Source organism: Macrotis lagotis, chromosome 6, assembly GCF_037893015.1.
Source record: "Macrotis lagotis isolate mMagLag1 chromosome 6, bilby.v1.9.chrom.fasta, whole genome shotgun sequence".
Lineage (NCBI taxonomy): Eukaryota > Metazoa > Chordata > Mammalia > Peramelemorphia > Peramelidae > Macrotis > Macrotis lagotis.
The window spans coordinates 162,333,843-162,349,955 of NC_133663.1; the positions used below are offsets into that span (position 1 = coordinate 162,333,843).

At 39.7% G+C, this 16,113-nt stretch overlaps 1 protein-coding gene across 1 annotated transcript in view; it reads left to right on the plus strand.

Annotated features, from left to right (window-relative positions):
- Positions 1–2,267: 2,267 nt before the first annotated feature.
- The window catches only part of RAP2A (RAP2A, member of RAS oncogene family), a 50,636-nt gene continuing 36,790 nt past the window's right edge, over positions 2,268–16,113 (plus strand). The window contains exon 1 of the mRNA XM_074191924.1: positions 2,268–2,684. Within this exon, the coding sequence (XP_074048025.1) occupies positions 2,371–2,684 (314 nt within the window). The 5' untranslated portion in view covers positions 2,268–2,370. The remainder of the gene's footprint in view (positions 2,685–16,113) is intronic.

Below are 16,113 nucleotides of genomic sequence, written 5' to 3' on the forward strand. Positions count from 1 at the left end.
CTTATTGTCCTCATCCATTCAATTAATCGACAAGCAGTCACCTTTTGATAGTTATAAAGAAGACATTCTTTTGCAGGCATGGCTTGATGTTCTGTGAGAGATAATATATTTTGTAATGAAAAGGAGTGCTACATCTAGAATCAAATGACAGGGCTTAGAATGACCTCAGGCATTCTCTGCCCTAAATTTCCACATCTGTAAAATGTGAGTTGAACTAAATCAATTCTATGGTTCCATCTAAATCTAAATTCTATAAATGTGCAGCAGATTGTGGGATGGTTTCAATGTCTTTTTTCTTTCCTTTTTATTTTTAGATGTTTTTTTTTTTTTTTTTGCAACGCAATGGGGTTAAGTGGCTTGCTCAAGGCCACACAGTTAGGTCATTATTAAGTGTCTGAGGCTGGATTTGAACTCAGGTACTCCTGACTCCATGGCCGGTGCTTTATCCACTGTGCCACCTAGCCACCCCTCAGTGCCTTATTTTTAAAAGGGGAAATCTATGGTTGTTTGGAACATCCTCATTGAATTTGGGAGTCAGACCCAGGTTTTGATTCTAGTTCAACCTCTCACTAGCAATGTGGGCTTGTAACTAACTCCATTGCCTGGCTCACAGGCTTATTGCCCCTCACCCTAAAGACTTGTGAATGAGGAAACTGGAGAGATTGTTCAGGTGAAGAATTTGGGATCTTGTAGAACGACTGGAAAAATATTTTCTCTAATCTCACCACCATAATGACTCTGTGAGGGGACTAATCAGAAATAGAAGAGGAAGAAAGTATTATTTTATAGACGTTTGTAATAATGCAGGCCACTTCCATCAATCAATCAACAAATATTTATTAAACATCTACTATGTGGCAGACACAGGACATGATGCCGCTTTCCTTTTTCCTGGGCTTTTGTCTTTGGACAAGCTGTATTCCATTGTGTTAGTGTTCAAAGTCTTTCAGTTTGGTAGACGTTTGGACCCAGCCCTCAAAGTCACCTTCATAAGAAGAGAAAATTTAGTGCGGATTTGATAGGGGATTAAAACTGTGCCACTTGTTGGTCCAAGACATGGTTAAAAAAAAAAGGTAGTTTATGAAACAAGTTCCAGAAGTGTCCATAAATGCATTTGGATCTACAAGACAACCTAAGGATGAGTGGAATGAGCTCACATGAAGATGAGGGAATTTGGAACTGGGTTGGAATTCTCTCGTTACTAACTCAGGGGCGTGCTGGGAGGACAGAAGGAAGCCAATGCAGAGGGATGCGTCCTGGCCCCGAGAGAGAGGTGGCAGACATACAAAGGAGGGCGGGTGGGGGAAAGCCTTTGCTTTCCCTCCTCCTCCTCCTCCTCCTCCTCCTCCTCGCCAGCAGGCTTCTCCCCTCCCGGGCAAGGACCGCTTTCTGCGATCTTTGTCCCTCAAGGGCTAACAACCCCACACGCATCCTTGAGGTCGAAGGTCGGCTAGCGGTTTTTTGCAGAGTTCCCCGAATCTCGTCCCTTTTTTTTTTCAGACTAGGTCACGGTGACTTTTTCTTCCCTGACCACCGCCCTTAAGCCCACGCCCGACCACAGCATCGGGGGAACACAAATGCGGGGCTGCTGACTGAAGCTCTTCCCGGATTGGTCGAGAAGAAGCCGCTCACACCCCAGCTCGACCCAGGATTGGCTAGTCGCCGGCTTCCAGTCAGCCCCCGACCTGGCCCCGAGGGGTGGACTGTCTCTGGGAGATGGTGCCATCACGTGGTGCTCGGGCGCCTTCCGGTTGGTCGCTCGCTTTGCCACGTGATGCCGAGGCCGGCGCCTGGTTGGTCGGGGAAGATCCGGCCTTTGACGAGATGCCTTTCAAACTGGCTGTTGCTAGGAGGCATGCTCAGTGGAGCCGGGAGCACCGGGGATTCTCCCAGCCATAGCTTCCCGGGGGCCGCGCGCCGCGTTTGAACGTGTCCACGGCCCCGCGCCTCCTCCCCGGGACCCCCCCCCCCAGCCCCGCTCGTTGTCGACGCCGAACCCCGGAGGAGCGGGCGCTCGGCGTTTTCCCTCGTCACGGGACGGGGCGGGGCGGGTTTGTTTGTGTTCCGCCGGCGGAAGCGCGGGGCGCGCGCGCCTCGGCGTTGCCTAGGCGACGGGGGCAGGGGGCGGAGCCCGCCCCGCCCCGCCCCGCCGCGCCCCGCCCCCGGCGGCACTGCAGCTCCGGAGCCCGCGCGCGCGCGCCGCCGCCCGCCACCCGCCACCCCGGCCGCCCCGTGCAGGAAGCGGCGGCGGCGCCGGCACTGCGGGCCCGGCCGCGGCTCCCGCTTCCGCCCGGCGCGGTCCGTGCCCAGGGCCGCCGCCCAGGAGGCGGCGGTGGGGGCGGGGGCCCCGTAAGTCTATGTCGGCGGACGATGCGCGAGTACAAAGTGGTGGTGCTGGGCTCGGGCGGGGTGGGCAAGTCCGCCCTCACCGTGCAGTTCGTGACCGGCACCTTCATCGAGAAGTACGACCCCACCATCGAGGACTTCTACCGCAAGGAGATCGAGGTGGACTCGTCGCCCTCCGTGCTGGAGATCCTGGACACGGCCGGCACCGAGCAGTTCGCCTCCATGCGGGACCTGTACATCAAGAACGGCCAGGGCTTCATCCTGGTCTACAGCCTGGTCAACCAGCAGAGCTTCCAGGACATCAAGCCCATGCGCGACCAGATCATCCGCGTCAAGCGGTGAGAGCCCGGCCCGCCCGGCCGGCCTGCGGGGCGGCAACTTGGCCCGCCTCGGGCCTCGGGCCTCGGGCGGCCCGAGCCAGGGGAAAAGTTGGGGGGCGGCTTGTCTGTCTGTCCGTCCGTCCGTCCGTCCGGCTCCCTGGGCTGCACTGGGTGGCAGCACGGCGCCGGGTCGCCCTGCTCCTCAGCCCCTCCACCAGTGTGGCGGACAACTGCCCAGCCAGACGGGCCCTGTGGGTTGACAGATACATTATTTAAATGTGCATGCCTGCGTAAAAAAGAGAATCCAGAAAAATAGGGGGAGATTTTGCTTTTTTTTTTAACTTCTAAACAAAATTTTTCTTTACTGAATGCTTAACACAAAATTTCTAAGACTTGCGGGGGAACTTTCATATTTGTTTTTTTTTCCTGAAATAGGGATTATGATTTTTTTTTTGTTTTGCTTAATAAACATTAGTTTTACTGACCTACTTTTATCATCAAATATCGTTGAGTTGAAATCTATATATATTATGGGCCATTTCAGGCATTTTAAAATACGGGCACCAAAAAACCTCTGCAGTATGAAATTGGACAATTTTTAAGAAAGTTTTTAAAGATTTTTTTTTTAGATTGTGTACATCATTTGACACTTTTATTTTGCTATCATCGGTCAAATGATTTCCTCTGATTTTCTTTTTATCAGCTTTCGGTTTCGACTCTTAAGATTTGCTGATAAATTTGATGATGCCCAAGCTATTTGTGTTATTTACCCTGCCTACCATTTCTTCTCACATCCTTTATGGATGTATTCAGAAGCCTTATACTTTAGGAAGAGCAATAAATCTATTGTGAATATAATGGTATCCCCAACTACTTTGAATGGATCAGAATCAAGGATCCTGTATTCAAATAAGAGTTCAGAGATAGTAACTGAAAATAAGATTATCTTTATGCAATTTGTGAGCGTTCTAAAGTAGAAGCAGTGTTTTCAGTAACCTGCTCAGTAATTTGATTAAAAATTTTGAGTTTCCTTGCAAATAACAAACTAAAGACCAAATGATTATCTTTTCAGCCTCATTTATAACTCTGAAAACTTTGATTCTGATTTTACCCTTCCTTGCCCTTTATCTTTCAGATGGTTACTTAGCTTCCTGTAGAAGCTGTGTCATTTAATTTCCGTGGTATGCTTTAGTATTGGTTTGTATGATCTATAAGAATTTAAAAACAGAACAATGGCTATAAACAGTCTCTTGAATAAGGTTGTCTGATGAAATTGCTGTAGTGACTTGATACTCCCAAGTGCTTTTTTCAAAAAATATCAGATAAATTATATTTTATTATCATCTTTTCCATCTAGTAAACTGCCTACTGGACAAAAGCATTGCATTGAACCTCTCTAGAGATATTTTATCCTATAGAGTCTACCATCGTAAACCTTACAGTTAGGGGAAATGATATAGACAAATAACTCAAGAAAAGTAAAAAATAAAAATGCAAGAGGGGTGCAAACATTGGCCTATGAAAGAGCTTTATTAGAGAGTAGAATTGGGAAGGGATTTATGGAGAAAATGATACATAAGAATTCAGTAGGCAGGCCAAGGCTGCAGGGGAAGGAAATCCTACACTAGGGAAAAACTGAGCAAAGGCATGGAAATGGGAAAGTACAGAAATGGGTATATTTGAAATCTGAGGTTGATAGAAACTTAAAATATATGAATGAGAGTAAGTAGTATAAGATTGATGTGGGAAGAGAGAATGATAGCAAGACCGAAAAATGGCCAGAGTTTGAACTGTAATGTTTAGATATGAAGAAAAACCATTGAAGGGCTTTCATCTCACACACACACACACACACACACACACACACACACACACACACACACACACTCACACTCTCTCTCTCTCTCTCTCTCTCTCTCTCTCACTCTCTCTGTCTCTCTGTCTGTCTCTCTCTCTCTTACACACACTTTCTCCCCCCCCCCCCCACTCACAGCTTATTTACTCTTTCCTTTAAGGTGCAATGCTATTAAGTTTTTATTATCTGGGTATATAGGTTCATTGCAAATTGGAAAATGAGAAACAGAAGAATGGAAGAGCTTTTAAAGAGAAGCACACTGAAGCAGGAAAGGAGAAAGGAAGGAAACAGAAAAACTTAATCAACAAGGATTTATTAAGTGCTGTGCTAGGACAAAAGTGAAACAGTTTCTGCCCTCAAGGAGTTCACATATATAAACATAATAATAATATAATGCATAATATAAGGCAGTTTGGAGGAATCATTAGCAACAGTGAGGATTTGGGAAAACCATAAAGAAGGTGATATCAGTCTTTATTTTTTTATTTAATGTTATTTTCAGTTTTACAATTTTTCCCCCCAATCTTACTCCCCCCCCCCCCCGAAAGCAGTCTGTCAGTCTTTACATTGTTTCCATGTTGTACATTGATCCAAATTGAGTGTGATGAGAGAGAAATCACAGGTGATATCAGTCTTGAAGGGAATCGTGATTTTGCAAGGCAGAGGAAAAAAGGAATATATTAAAGGCATGGAAGAACAGCCAGTGCAAAGACCTGGAGAAGGGCTGTCATGAGGAATAGTAAGAAGGACTGGATTATAAACTGGAAGAAGGGGATGGTAACAGATTGTTGTTCAGTCATTTTTCAGTCATCTCTGGCTTTTTGTGATTTCATTTGGAATTTTCTTGCCTAAGATACTAGAGTGGTTTACCATGTTATTGTGCATATGAGCAAACTGAGGGAAAAAAAGGTTTAAATGACTTGCCCAGGGTCACATAACTTGGAATGACCGATTTGAATTCAGGAAGATGAGTGTTCCTGTCCCCAGGCCTGGTACTCTATGCACTATGCCACTTAACCTGTCTGAGGTAATATGTTACAGCATACATACTCCAGAAAGGTAGGTCAGGGCCAGATTATGGAGGTCTTTAAATATCAGAGAAATTTCTATGTGATCCTAGAAGTAATAGGGAGTGTTTTTGAGTTAAGGGGGAGTGATTTAATCAGAATCATGTTTTAAGAATATAACTTGCAGGACCATTGGCAAGAGGAAATGAAGGTTGGAGCTAGGCTGGTAGATAAGGGAAATAGAAAGAAGAGGTCTTATGTGAGAGATGTTATAAAGGCGGAAATGCCAAAACTTGGCAATGCTTGGATATAGGAGGGAAGGGAGGCTGAGGAGTCACGTCAAACCAGAATGTCTGAAAGTTGTGGTGATATCCTCAGCAGGAATAGAGAAGTTTTAAAGTAGGATGAGTTTGGGGGAAAAGACTAAGTGGACAAACACAACTCAGTTTCCCAAGTCCATTAATATATCATATAGCATAGTTTGATCACATTATTGATTCCTCAATAGGCTCTACTTGAATACCTCCAGTGTCCAGGAACCTAGCATCACCTGAGACAATCTTTTCTACTTCAGAACATCCTTATTTGTTAGAAAGTTCTTCCTCATATCAAACTTAAATTTATGTTTTAGTTAGGTTGTCTATACTTAATCACTTCTAACCCACCTGGGAGAAAAATCTGCTTCCAAGTGACACATGACCATAATGATTTTTCAGAAATGAATTTGTTCCTGTTTTTTCCCTGGGGCTAAGCAGAACAAGTTTATAATATTAACCCCAAATAATTAAGAAAAGCTTACATTATATTGTTTACTCTGTTGAAGGCCAGGTTTATATAAAATACATCTTTAGTATTTTCTGTTAAAAATGGTTAAAATAGAAAAGTTTAGGTAAATGTTACAAATTTGCTCCATTTCATGAGAAGGAGTGTGGGGTATAGTAGTTATCAGAACTCTCTACTCTACCAGTATTTGTATTAAGCTCCAACCCAGACCTTGTCAAATTCGTATAATGTTCCAAAGTCTCATTTTCATCATCTGTAAAGCAGGTATACTAACACTTCTTACTGTTTCTACCCACAGAGGTGATGTGAGTTGTATGAACTATAAAGAATTATTTACTTGTGGGACTTAATTATCTGTGGAACATCCCAGTCTTGATTAATGCTAGATAAATGAGGAATTGATGTTTTTACTATTAGCTCAAATAGTTTCTCAGGACCATAATCTTGAGTATTTCATGAGGGGTCTTAACCACTCTTCCACTTTTAAACACTGCCTTTGATATAGTATGTATTAGAACTCACTATGACATTTTTGTCACTGCAGTTTGAGATATTTTATCTTCTTAGACTTAGTCCTCTGAGCTCATTTCCACTATTCTTCTAGTCTCCTACATCCTTAACCTCATTGTTATCCTCATTTCTTCATTTTCCCACTTTCTTGTTAATTAAATGATAAATCTTGTTATTTCTACCTTCACAGCATCTCACATCTAACCCCTTCTTGCTACTCATATAGCCACAGTCTCTTTCAGTTCCTCATTATTTTTTGCTTAGACTGTTGTTATGGACTCTCTCTCTCTCTCTCGCTCTCGCTCTCGCTCTCGCTCTCGCTCTCTCTCTTTTTAAGGTTTTTGCAAGACAATGGGGTTAAGTGGCTTGCCCAAGGCCACAGAGCTAGGTAATTATTAAGTGTCTGAGGCTGAATTTGAACTCAGGTACTCCTGACTCCAGGGCTGGTGCTCTGTCCACTGTGCCACCTAGCTGCCCCAATTATTATGGATTCTTTGGTTTTCCTAACTCAGATCTCTCTCCACTTCTATCCTTCACACAACTGCCAAAGTGATTGTCTTTTAATGCAGATATGACCATATTGCTCCTCTCCATAATATAGTCCCTTGACACTCTATTGTCTCTAGAATAAAACATAAGCTTTTGTATTTAGCTATATAGACCCCTTGCAATCTGACCCCAACTTATGCTTCCAAATTCATTATACATGCTCTACAATCCAACCAAACTGACCTCCTCTAAATTCCTCAATAAAGGACACTGTCTCTTATCTCCATTCAGTGGTCATTTCCTCATTCCTGGAATTTAGCCTGTTCTGTTTCCATTTCATTCCTGTTTCTGTAAGACATAGCTAAAAGCATCACCTTCTACATGAAAGTGACCCTCATCCCAGGGCCCTTTCCCCCTATGTTGCATTTGTTTCATCTTTGTCTTATATATTCACATTTATATATATACATTATATGTAAATATATCACATTATATATATATATATCAGTATGTATATATGTGAATATATGTGTGTGTAAATATAGAGATAGTGTTATCTTCCCCAATAGAATTAAAGCTCCTTGAGAATAAGGATTATTTCATTTTGTATCCTTAATTGTCTGACACACTTTCTAGCATATACTGAGGTATTTTAATTTTATAAATGTTCATTGAACACGGAGAATAGGAATCCAGTGTTTGTGTTTCCTTTGCATATTTTGTAGATTTGTATGTTTACTTAATTTGGATGATTTACTCAAAATACTTTTTATTTTTGGAATGTTAGTGCCTCTAATCAATGAAATAATCTTGTACTGATTGGAATTGCTTTATATTTTTATCTCAACAAACAAAAGTAATTTGAACCCATTGGAAATAACTATATATTTCTCGTTTGTTTAAAAAAAATCGACTCATTATGATCTCATGTAGTTAGGAGTTAGACACAAGAAGTTTAAATCAAATTAAAACTGCATTTGCATATTTTAAATACTTTTTTGCATATTTTAGATACTTTAGATCATTAGGATCATTCTTTTCTCTATAATTTCCTTATTTTATTTCCCACCTAGATAAGCAATAACCCTGATTTCTGAATGTCAAGTTTTTATGGTAGGCACACTCAATTTTTTTTTTCCTTCTCCATTCTACTATTCTAAAAAAATTTATGTCTTACATTCACTATTTTCTAGAATTCGTCAGTCTTGGTGAGAATACATACTGTACTAACATAATTACTGTACTTCAGAAGCTACCTAATCTTTCCATTCCTCAGTTTTTTTTTATCTATAGAATGGTGTAATCCAATTAAATATCCCTAAGTAATAGCCTCTTAGGTCTAGAATCAAAGGCACCTCAGGAAAAAATCTAGTCCAACCAACTTCCTCATTTTATAGTCCCAGGAAAATTAAGTGATATGCCCTCATGTCACATAGATAAATAATAAGAAGCAAACCTCTTAACAGAAATTTGGTCTACAAAACCCAGAAAAAGCTGGGAGAAGAACATCTACAAATAAGGTCTGTCTCTGGGAGCATGGGTGAGCCGGGGGCAGAGAGAAGAGAGCCAGCGGGGTGAGACCTGGACTAACATAGGATTAGCTGCAGAGGCTTTGGCTGTGTGAGTACAGGGGCACTCCATTGGGGCTGGAGGGCTAGTTCCAGCACAGAGAGTTGCAGAGAGTTACAGAGTAAGGCTGGACATTGATTCTCTGGGCTCTGTTGGTCTGTAGGGCTGCAGGCTTCATACTTTCATTTCAGCAGAGCCCTCTTCCCAGAACAAACACAGTAACAGCCCCCACCCCACCCCAGACTCAGGTGTGAGCAGCAGAGCTCCCTCAGCTGAATAGGGAGATTTACTATCTTACCCCAGGACTCAGCCCACATTGTTCAAAGATAATTCAGAACCTGCTGCACCCCCCCACACACACACCTCCTCCAGCCCTAGGGAGAAGGCCTCAAATCAAGGTCACAGGCAAGTGACTGTATCCCAGCCTGGGAGAAAGACTCTCATAACTCTCGAGAATTGTAACTCTTATTAGAGAGAATATGCTTAGCCAGAAATAATGGACAGTCATGACTTAACTGTGATTTAAAAACAATATCCTTAAAAAGGGGGATGGTAAAGAGACGGGAGGATGGAGTGGATTGAATGGGGTAAATCACATTACATAGAGAAATAGGAAGGACTTATTGTAATAGAGGGGAAGAAGGGAAAAGGTGAGAACTGTCTGAATCATACTTGGCTTAAAGTTAACATACACACATTCAGTTAAGAAACTTATCTTACCTTTCAGGTATTAAAAGGGGAGGAAGGAAAAGAGGAACTAACAGGAAGAGAAGGAAGAAGGAGAAAAAGGAAAGGGGAGGGGGTTGGCTATAAGGGGAAAACTCACTGAATGTGGTAGTATTCAGAAACAAAAATACAAAATATGAATCAAGTGAAAAAAGGGGGGGAAATACAAACAGGGAAGATAACATGGAGGGCAATAAAGAATAATTATAACTTTGAATGTGAATGGGATGAAACAAAACATAAGCGAATAACAGAGTGGATTAAAAATCAGAATCCTACAATATGCTGCTTACAAGAAACTCATTTGGGGCGGCTGGGTGGCATAGTGGATAAAGCACCGGCCCTGGAGTCAGGAGTACCTGGGTTCAAATCTGGTCTCAGACACCTAATAATTACCTAGCCCTGTGGCCTTGGGCAAGCCACTTAACCCCGTTTGCCTTGCAAAAAAACAAAACGAAAACAAAACCTAAGAAACTCATTTGAAACAGGTAAAAGGTTGGAGCAAAATATATTTTGTTTCAGCTGGAGTGAAAAAAGCAGGGATAACAATCCAATAAATTTGATAATTTAAGTGAAATGGATGAATATTTATAAAAATATAAATTGCCTAGCTTTAAATGATGAGGAAATTAAATACCTAAATAACCATATCAGAAAAAAAATTCACCAAGCCATTATTGAACTCCCTAAGAAAAAATCTCCAGTGCCAGATGGATTCACAAGTGAATGCTATCAAACATTTAAGGAACAATTGGTTTCAATTGTATATAAACTCTTTGGAATAATAGGTGAAGACAGAACTCTACCTAACTCTATGAAACCAATATGGTGCTGATACCTAAACCAGAAAGATTCAAAACAGAAAGAAAATTATAGACCTGTCTCCGTGATGTAAAAATCTTAAATAAAATCTTAGCAAAACAATTACAGCAAATTATCACTAGGATAATATACTATGGCCAAGTAGGATTTGTCCCAGGAATGCGGGATTGGTTCAATATTAGGAAAATTGTTAGTATAATTAACTATCAATAATAAACCTATCAGAAATCATGGTTATATCAATAGATGCTGAAAAAGCCTTTGACAAAATACAGCACCCATTCCTACTAAAAACACTAGAAAGTGTAGGAATAAATGGATTGTTCCTTAGAATAATTAGCAATATCTATCTGAAACCAACAATAAGCATTATATACAATGGGGATAAGCTAGAGGCATTCCCAATAAGATTGAGGGTGAAACAAGGCCACCACTACTATTCAGTATTGTGTTAGAAATGTTAGCTTCAGCTATAAAGAAGAAAACGAAACTGAAGGAATTAGAATTGGGAAGGAAGAGACAAAACTCAATTTTTTGCAGATGACATGATGGTATACCTAGAGAATCCCAAAAAATAATCTAAAAAACTGCTAGAAACAATTAACAACTTTAGCAAAAGTCACAGGATATAAAAGAAATCCTTAAGAACTCAACATTTCTATATAGGACTAGCAGCATTTCTATTTATGACTAGCAGCAGGAACTAGAAAGAGAAATCCCATTCAAAGTTACTTCAGAAAATATAAAATACTTGGAAGTCATCCTGCCAAGGCAGACTCAGAAACTTTATGAAAACAATTACAAAACACTTGTCACACTAAATCAGATTTAAATAACTGGGCAAATATCAACTGCTCAGGGATAGGCTGAGCTAATATAATAAAAATGACATTTCTACTTGTTGAATTATTTATTTAGTACCTTACCAATCAAAATTCCAAAAAATTAATGAGTTAGAAAAAATTATAAGTAAATTCATCAGGAGAGGGAGCAGCTGGGTGGTGTAGCAGATGGCCCTGGAGTCAGGAGGACATGAGTTCAGATCCAACCTCAGACACGTAATAATGACCTAGCTGTGTGACCTTGGGCAAGTCACTTAACCCCATTGCCATAAATAATAATTTTAAAAAATTAATATGGTAGAATAAAAAGTCAATAAGTTGCAGGGATTTAATGAAAAAAGTGCAAAAGAAGGTGATTTAGCCCTACCAGATCTAAAATTGTATTATAAAGCATCAGTCATCAAAACTGATATTGGCTAAGAAATAGAATGGTGGATCAGTGGACTAGACTAGGTGTAATAGCAGAAAATGATTAGAGTAATGCTGTTTGATAAACCAAGAGTCCAGCTTTTGGGATAAAAACTCTTTGATAAAAAAATGTTCTGAAAATTGGAAGTTAATATGGCAGAAATTTGAATTAGACCAATACCTCACACTCTCTACCAAGATAAGATAATGGATATAGGATTTAGACATAAAAGACAATATTATAAGCAAACTTTAAGACATCAAGGAATAGTTTACCTGTCAGATCTGTGGAAAGGGAAGCATTTTATGACCCAAGGAAGAGATGAAGATTATCATTAAAAACAAACTAGTTAAGCTCGATTACATTAAATTAAAAAGCTTTTGCTCAGACAAAACCACTGTTACCAAAATCAAAAGAAATGTAGTAAACTGGGAAACAATTTTTACAGCTAGTGTTTCTGACAATGGACTCATTTCTTTTTTTATTTATTTATTTTTATTAAAGATATTATTCGAGTTTTACAATTTCCCCCCATCTTACTTCCCTCCCCCCACCCTCCCACGGAAAGCAATCTGTCAGTTTTTACTTTGTTTCCATGTTGTACCTTGATCCAAATTGGGTGTGATGAGAGAGAAAACATATCCTTAAAGAAGAGAAGTCTAAGAGGTAAGAAGATCAGACAATAAGATATCTGTTTTTTTCTAAATTAAAGGGAATAGTCCTTGAACTTTGTTCAAACTCCATAGCTCCCCATCTGGATACAGATGGCACTCTCTTTTGCAGACAGCCCAAAATTATTCCCGATTGTTGCACTGATGGAATGAGTGAGTCTTTCAAGATTGATCATCACTCCCATGTTGCTGTTAGGGCATACAGTGCTTTTCTGGTTCTACTCATCTCAGCATCAGTTCATGCAAATCCCTCCAGGCTTCCCTGAAATCCCATCCCTCCTGGTTTCTAATAGAACAATAGTGTTCCAAGACATACATATACTACAGTTTGCTAAGCCATTCCCCCAGTTGAGGGACATTTACTTGATTTCCAGTTCTTTGCCACCACAAACAGGGCTGCTATAAATATTTTTGTACAAGTAATGTTTTTACCCTTATTCATCATCTCTTCAGCCTATAGACCCAGTAGTGGTATTGCTGGGTCAAAGGGTATGCACATTTTTGTTGCCCTTTGGGCATAGTTCTAAATAGTTCTCCAGAAAGGTTGGATGAGTTCACAGCTCCACCAACAGTGTAATAGTGTCCCAGATTTCCCACAACCCTTCCAACATTGATCATTATCCTTTCTGGTCATATCGCCAATCTGAGAGGTGTGAGGTGGTACCGCAGAGAAGCTTTAATTTGCATTTCTCTAATAATTAACTATTTAGAGCATTTTTTCATATGGCTATGGATTGCTTTGATCTCCTCATCTGTAAATTGCCTCTGCATATCCTTTGACCATTTGTCAATTGGGGAATGGCTTTTTTGTTTTAAAAATATGACTCAGTTCTCTGTATAAAAGGATTCGTTTCTAAAATATACAGAGAACTGAGTCAAATTTTCAAAAAAACAAGCCATTCCCCAATTGACAAATGGTCAAAGGATATGCGGAGGCAATTTGCAGATGAGGAAATCAAAGCGATCTATAGTCATATGAAAAAAATCATTACTTATTAGAGAAATGCAAATTAAATCCTCTCTGAAGTACCATTTCATACCTTTCAGACTGGCCAATCTGACTAGAAAGGACAGTGATCTATGTTGGAAGGGATGCTGGAAATCTGGAACACTAATGCATTCTTGGTGATGCTGATAACTCATCCAACCTTTTTGGAGAGCAATTTGCAATTATGCCCAAAGGGCAATAAAAATGTGCATACCCTTTGATCCAGCAATGCCCTTAAGAGATCATGAAAAAAGACAAAAATATCACTTATTCAAAAATATTAATAGCTCTGTTGGTGGTGGCAAAAAATTGGAAATTGAGTGACTGTCCCATCACTTGGTGAATGGCTGAACAAATTGTGGTATATGTACATTATGGAACACTATTGTTTGTTCTATTAGAAACCAGGAAGGATGGGAATTCAAAGAAGCCTGGAAGGATTTGCATGAACTGATGCTGAGCCTGATGAGCAGAACCAGAGCCTGATGAGCAGAACCAGAAGAACATTGTACACCACAATAGCAACATGGAGTTTATGATAACCTTTTTTTTTATTATTTTGCAAGGCAAATGGGGTTAAGTGGCTTGCCCAAGGTCACACAGGTGGGTAATTATTAAGTGTCTGAGGTCGGATTTGAACTCAGGTACTCCTGACTCCAGGGCTGGTACTCTATCCACTGCACCACCTAGCTATCCTATGATCAATCTTAATGGACTTGCTCATTCCATTAGTGCAACAATCAGGGACAATTTTGGAGTATCTTTGATGGGGAGAATGCCATCTATATCTGAAGAAAGAATTGCAGCGTTTGAACAAAGACCAAAGACCATTACCTTTAATTAAAAAAACAAAAATGTTATCTTATTATATAATTTTGCTATTTTTTATATGTTATTTTTTTCCCCTTAAGGGTATGATTTTTCAATATGTTCCATTTAGATCAATGTATATAGCATGGAAATAATGTAAAGACTGTCCTACTGCCTTCTGTGGGGGGGTGTGAGGAGGGAAATGAGATTAGGGGAAAAATTGTAAAATTCAAAAATAATAAAGAAAAATAAGTTTTTAAAAGTGAATATAGGATGGTTTGCTCTGCAGTAATTTTTTCCTCTGGACATGGATGGCATTTGCCTAGCAGGTATTTCAGGGTTGTCCTTGATCTCTGAGCTGCTGAGAGGAGCCTCATCTATTATTAGTACCTCATCATACAGTGTTGTTATTAATGTGTCCAATGTTCTGGTTCTACTTGCTTCACTCAATATCAGTTCATGCAAGCCTTTCCAGGATTTTCTCAAATCTGGCCACTTAGGATTTCTTTTAGATTATTGGGGCATTCCCTCAATTTTTAATTCTGTACCACTACAAAAAGAACTATAAATATTTTTGTACATGTGACAAAAAGGTAATACTCTTAAAAGAAACAGTGTCCCAATGGAGAAACCCAATAAAGTCTACTGTAGTCTATGTTTTACAGCACATAATGAGACTTGTGTGTAGTTCTTTAATGGATACTGTATTTTAGGAAGGATAGTGACAAGTGGAAAGGCCTCAAGATGGTAAAGAACCTGGACATTTGCCATGCTTTTCTTTTATTGAAGGAATCAGAGATATTTAGTCTGGAGGATAAAAGACTGGAGAAATTTGAAAGACTGTAATGTAGGATTTGGATTAGATTTGTTCTGCTTTATTCAAGAAAGCAGAAGTCAGAGAATGGTTTGTAATTGCAGAAAGGGAGAAAAAGTTTGAAAACAATTAGACCTGTCCAAAGTTGCTTTGCAAGATAATGGATTTCCTATCTTGAAACAAAGACCATATAAATAATGGTTAGAAGGTGTAGTGAGAGGATTAAACTAGAGCACTGTAGTTCTGTGAGTTTGTATTTCATAGTTTAATAACATAATTATAGGGACTAATCTGTTATCAATTGTGAGGAGAGGGTGTGGGACTTGGTGGTGAACCATTAAGGACAATGGTAGTATTAATACAAATAAAATAAGAAAGAAAGGATACATGAAGTATTATGAAAGAAAAATCAGTAGAGGCCAAATAGAGGTTGAAAAGTAAAGTTTTAGATGAACCTGAGGGGTTTTTTGTTTGTTTGTTTTTTCCTAAATGTCTAGGAGGATTGTGGTACCATTAATAAAAATAAGGAAACTAGGAGAGAACCTGGTGTGTATGGGAAAAGAGATGTATATCATTTTATATATATATATGGAATTTGGGTCAATGAATATATGGGTTCAGTCTTCACTCCTTTAACAAATTTTTTTTAAAGTATTATTCATTCAGTTCAGTTGTAGGCTTAGCATGTGCTAAATTTAATAGAAAGTACCTATTTTCATGAAATTTATAAAACAGTTGAAAAGTGCTATATGAGGTTAGACTATATACTACATTTAGAATGGTACTTTAGAGGTCATGTAATCTACTGCTCCTCTCTGCTTCCCTCTACCCCAACTTTATTTTACATATGAAGAAACTGAAACTCTTGAAGATGACTTAGGAAAAGATCATTGGACAGGCAATTGTGAACATAGAACTAGAATTTGAAAGAGCGGTCATAGCTACATAAACAGATTTGGAAATCACCTGTGATCAGCAATGGTTGAAAACCCGGTAGTGGATAAAACCTGAAGGTAAGACTGAAATGAAACGATTACAATAGATCACCATCCTTTCCACTTTTCCTTTGACCCAAAGAAAAATTAAAGGGCTAGGTAAGGATTTCAAAAAATGGATTGAGAACAGTTAAAGATACTGAATGCACAGAATTGA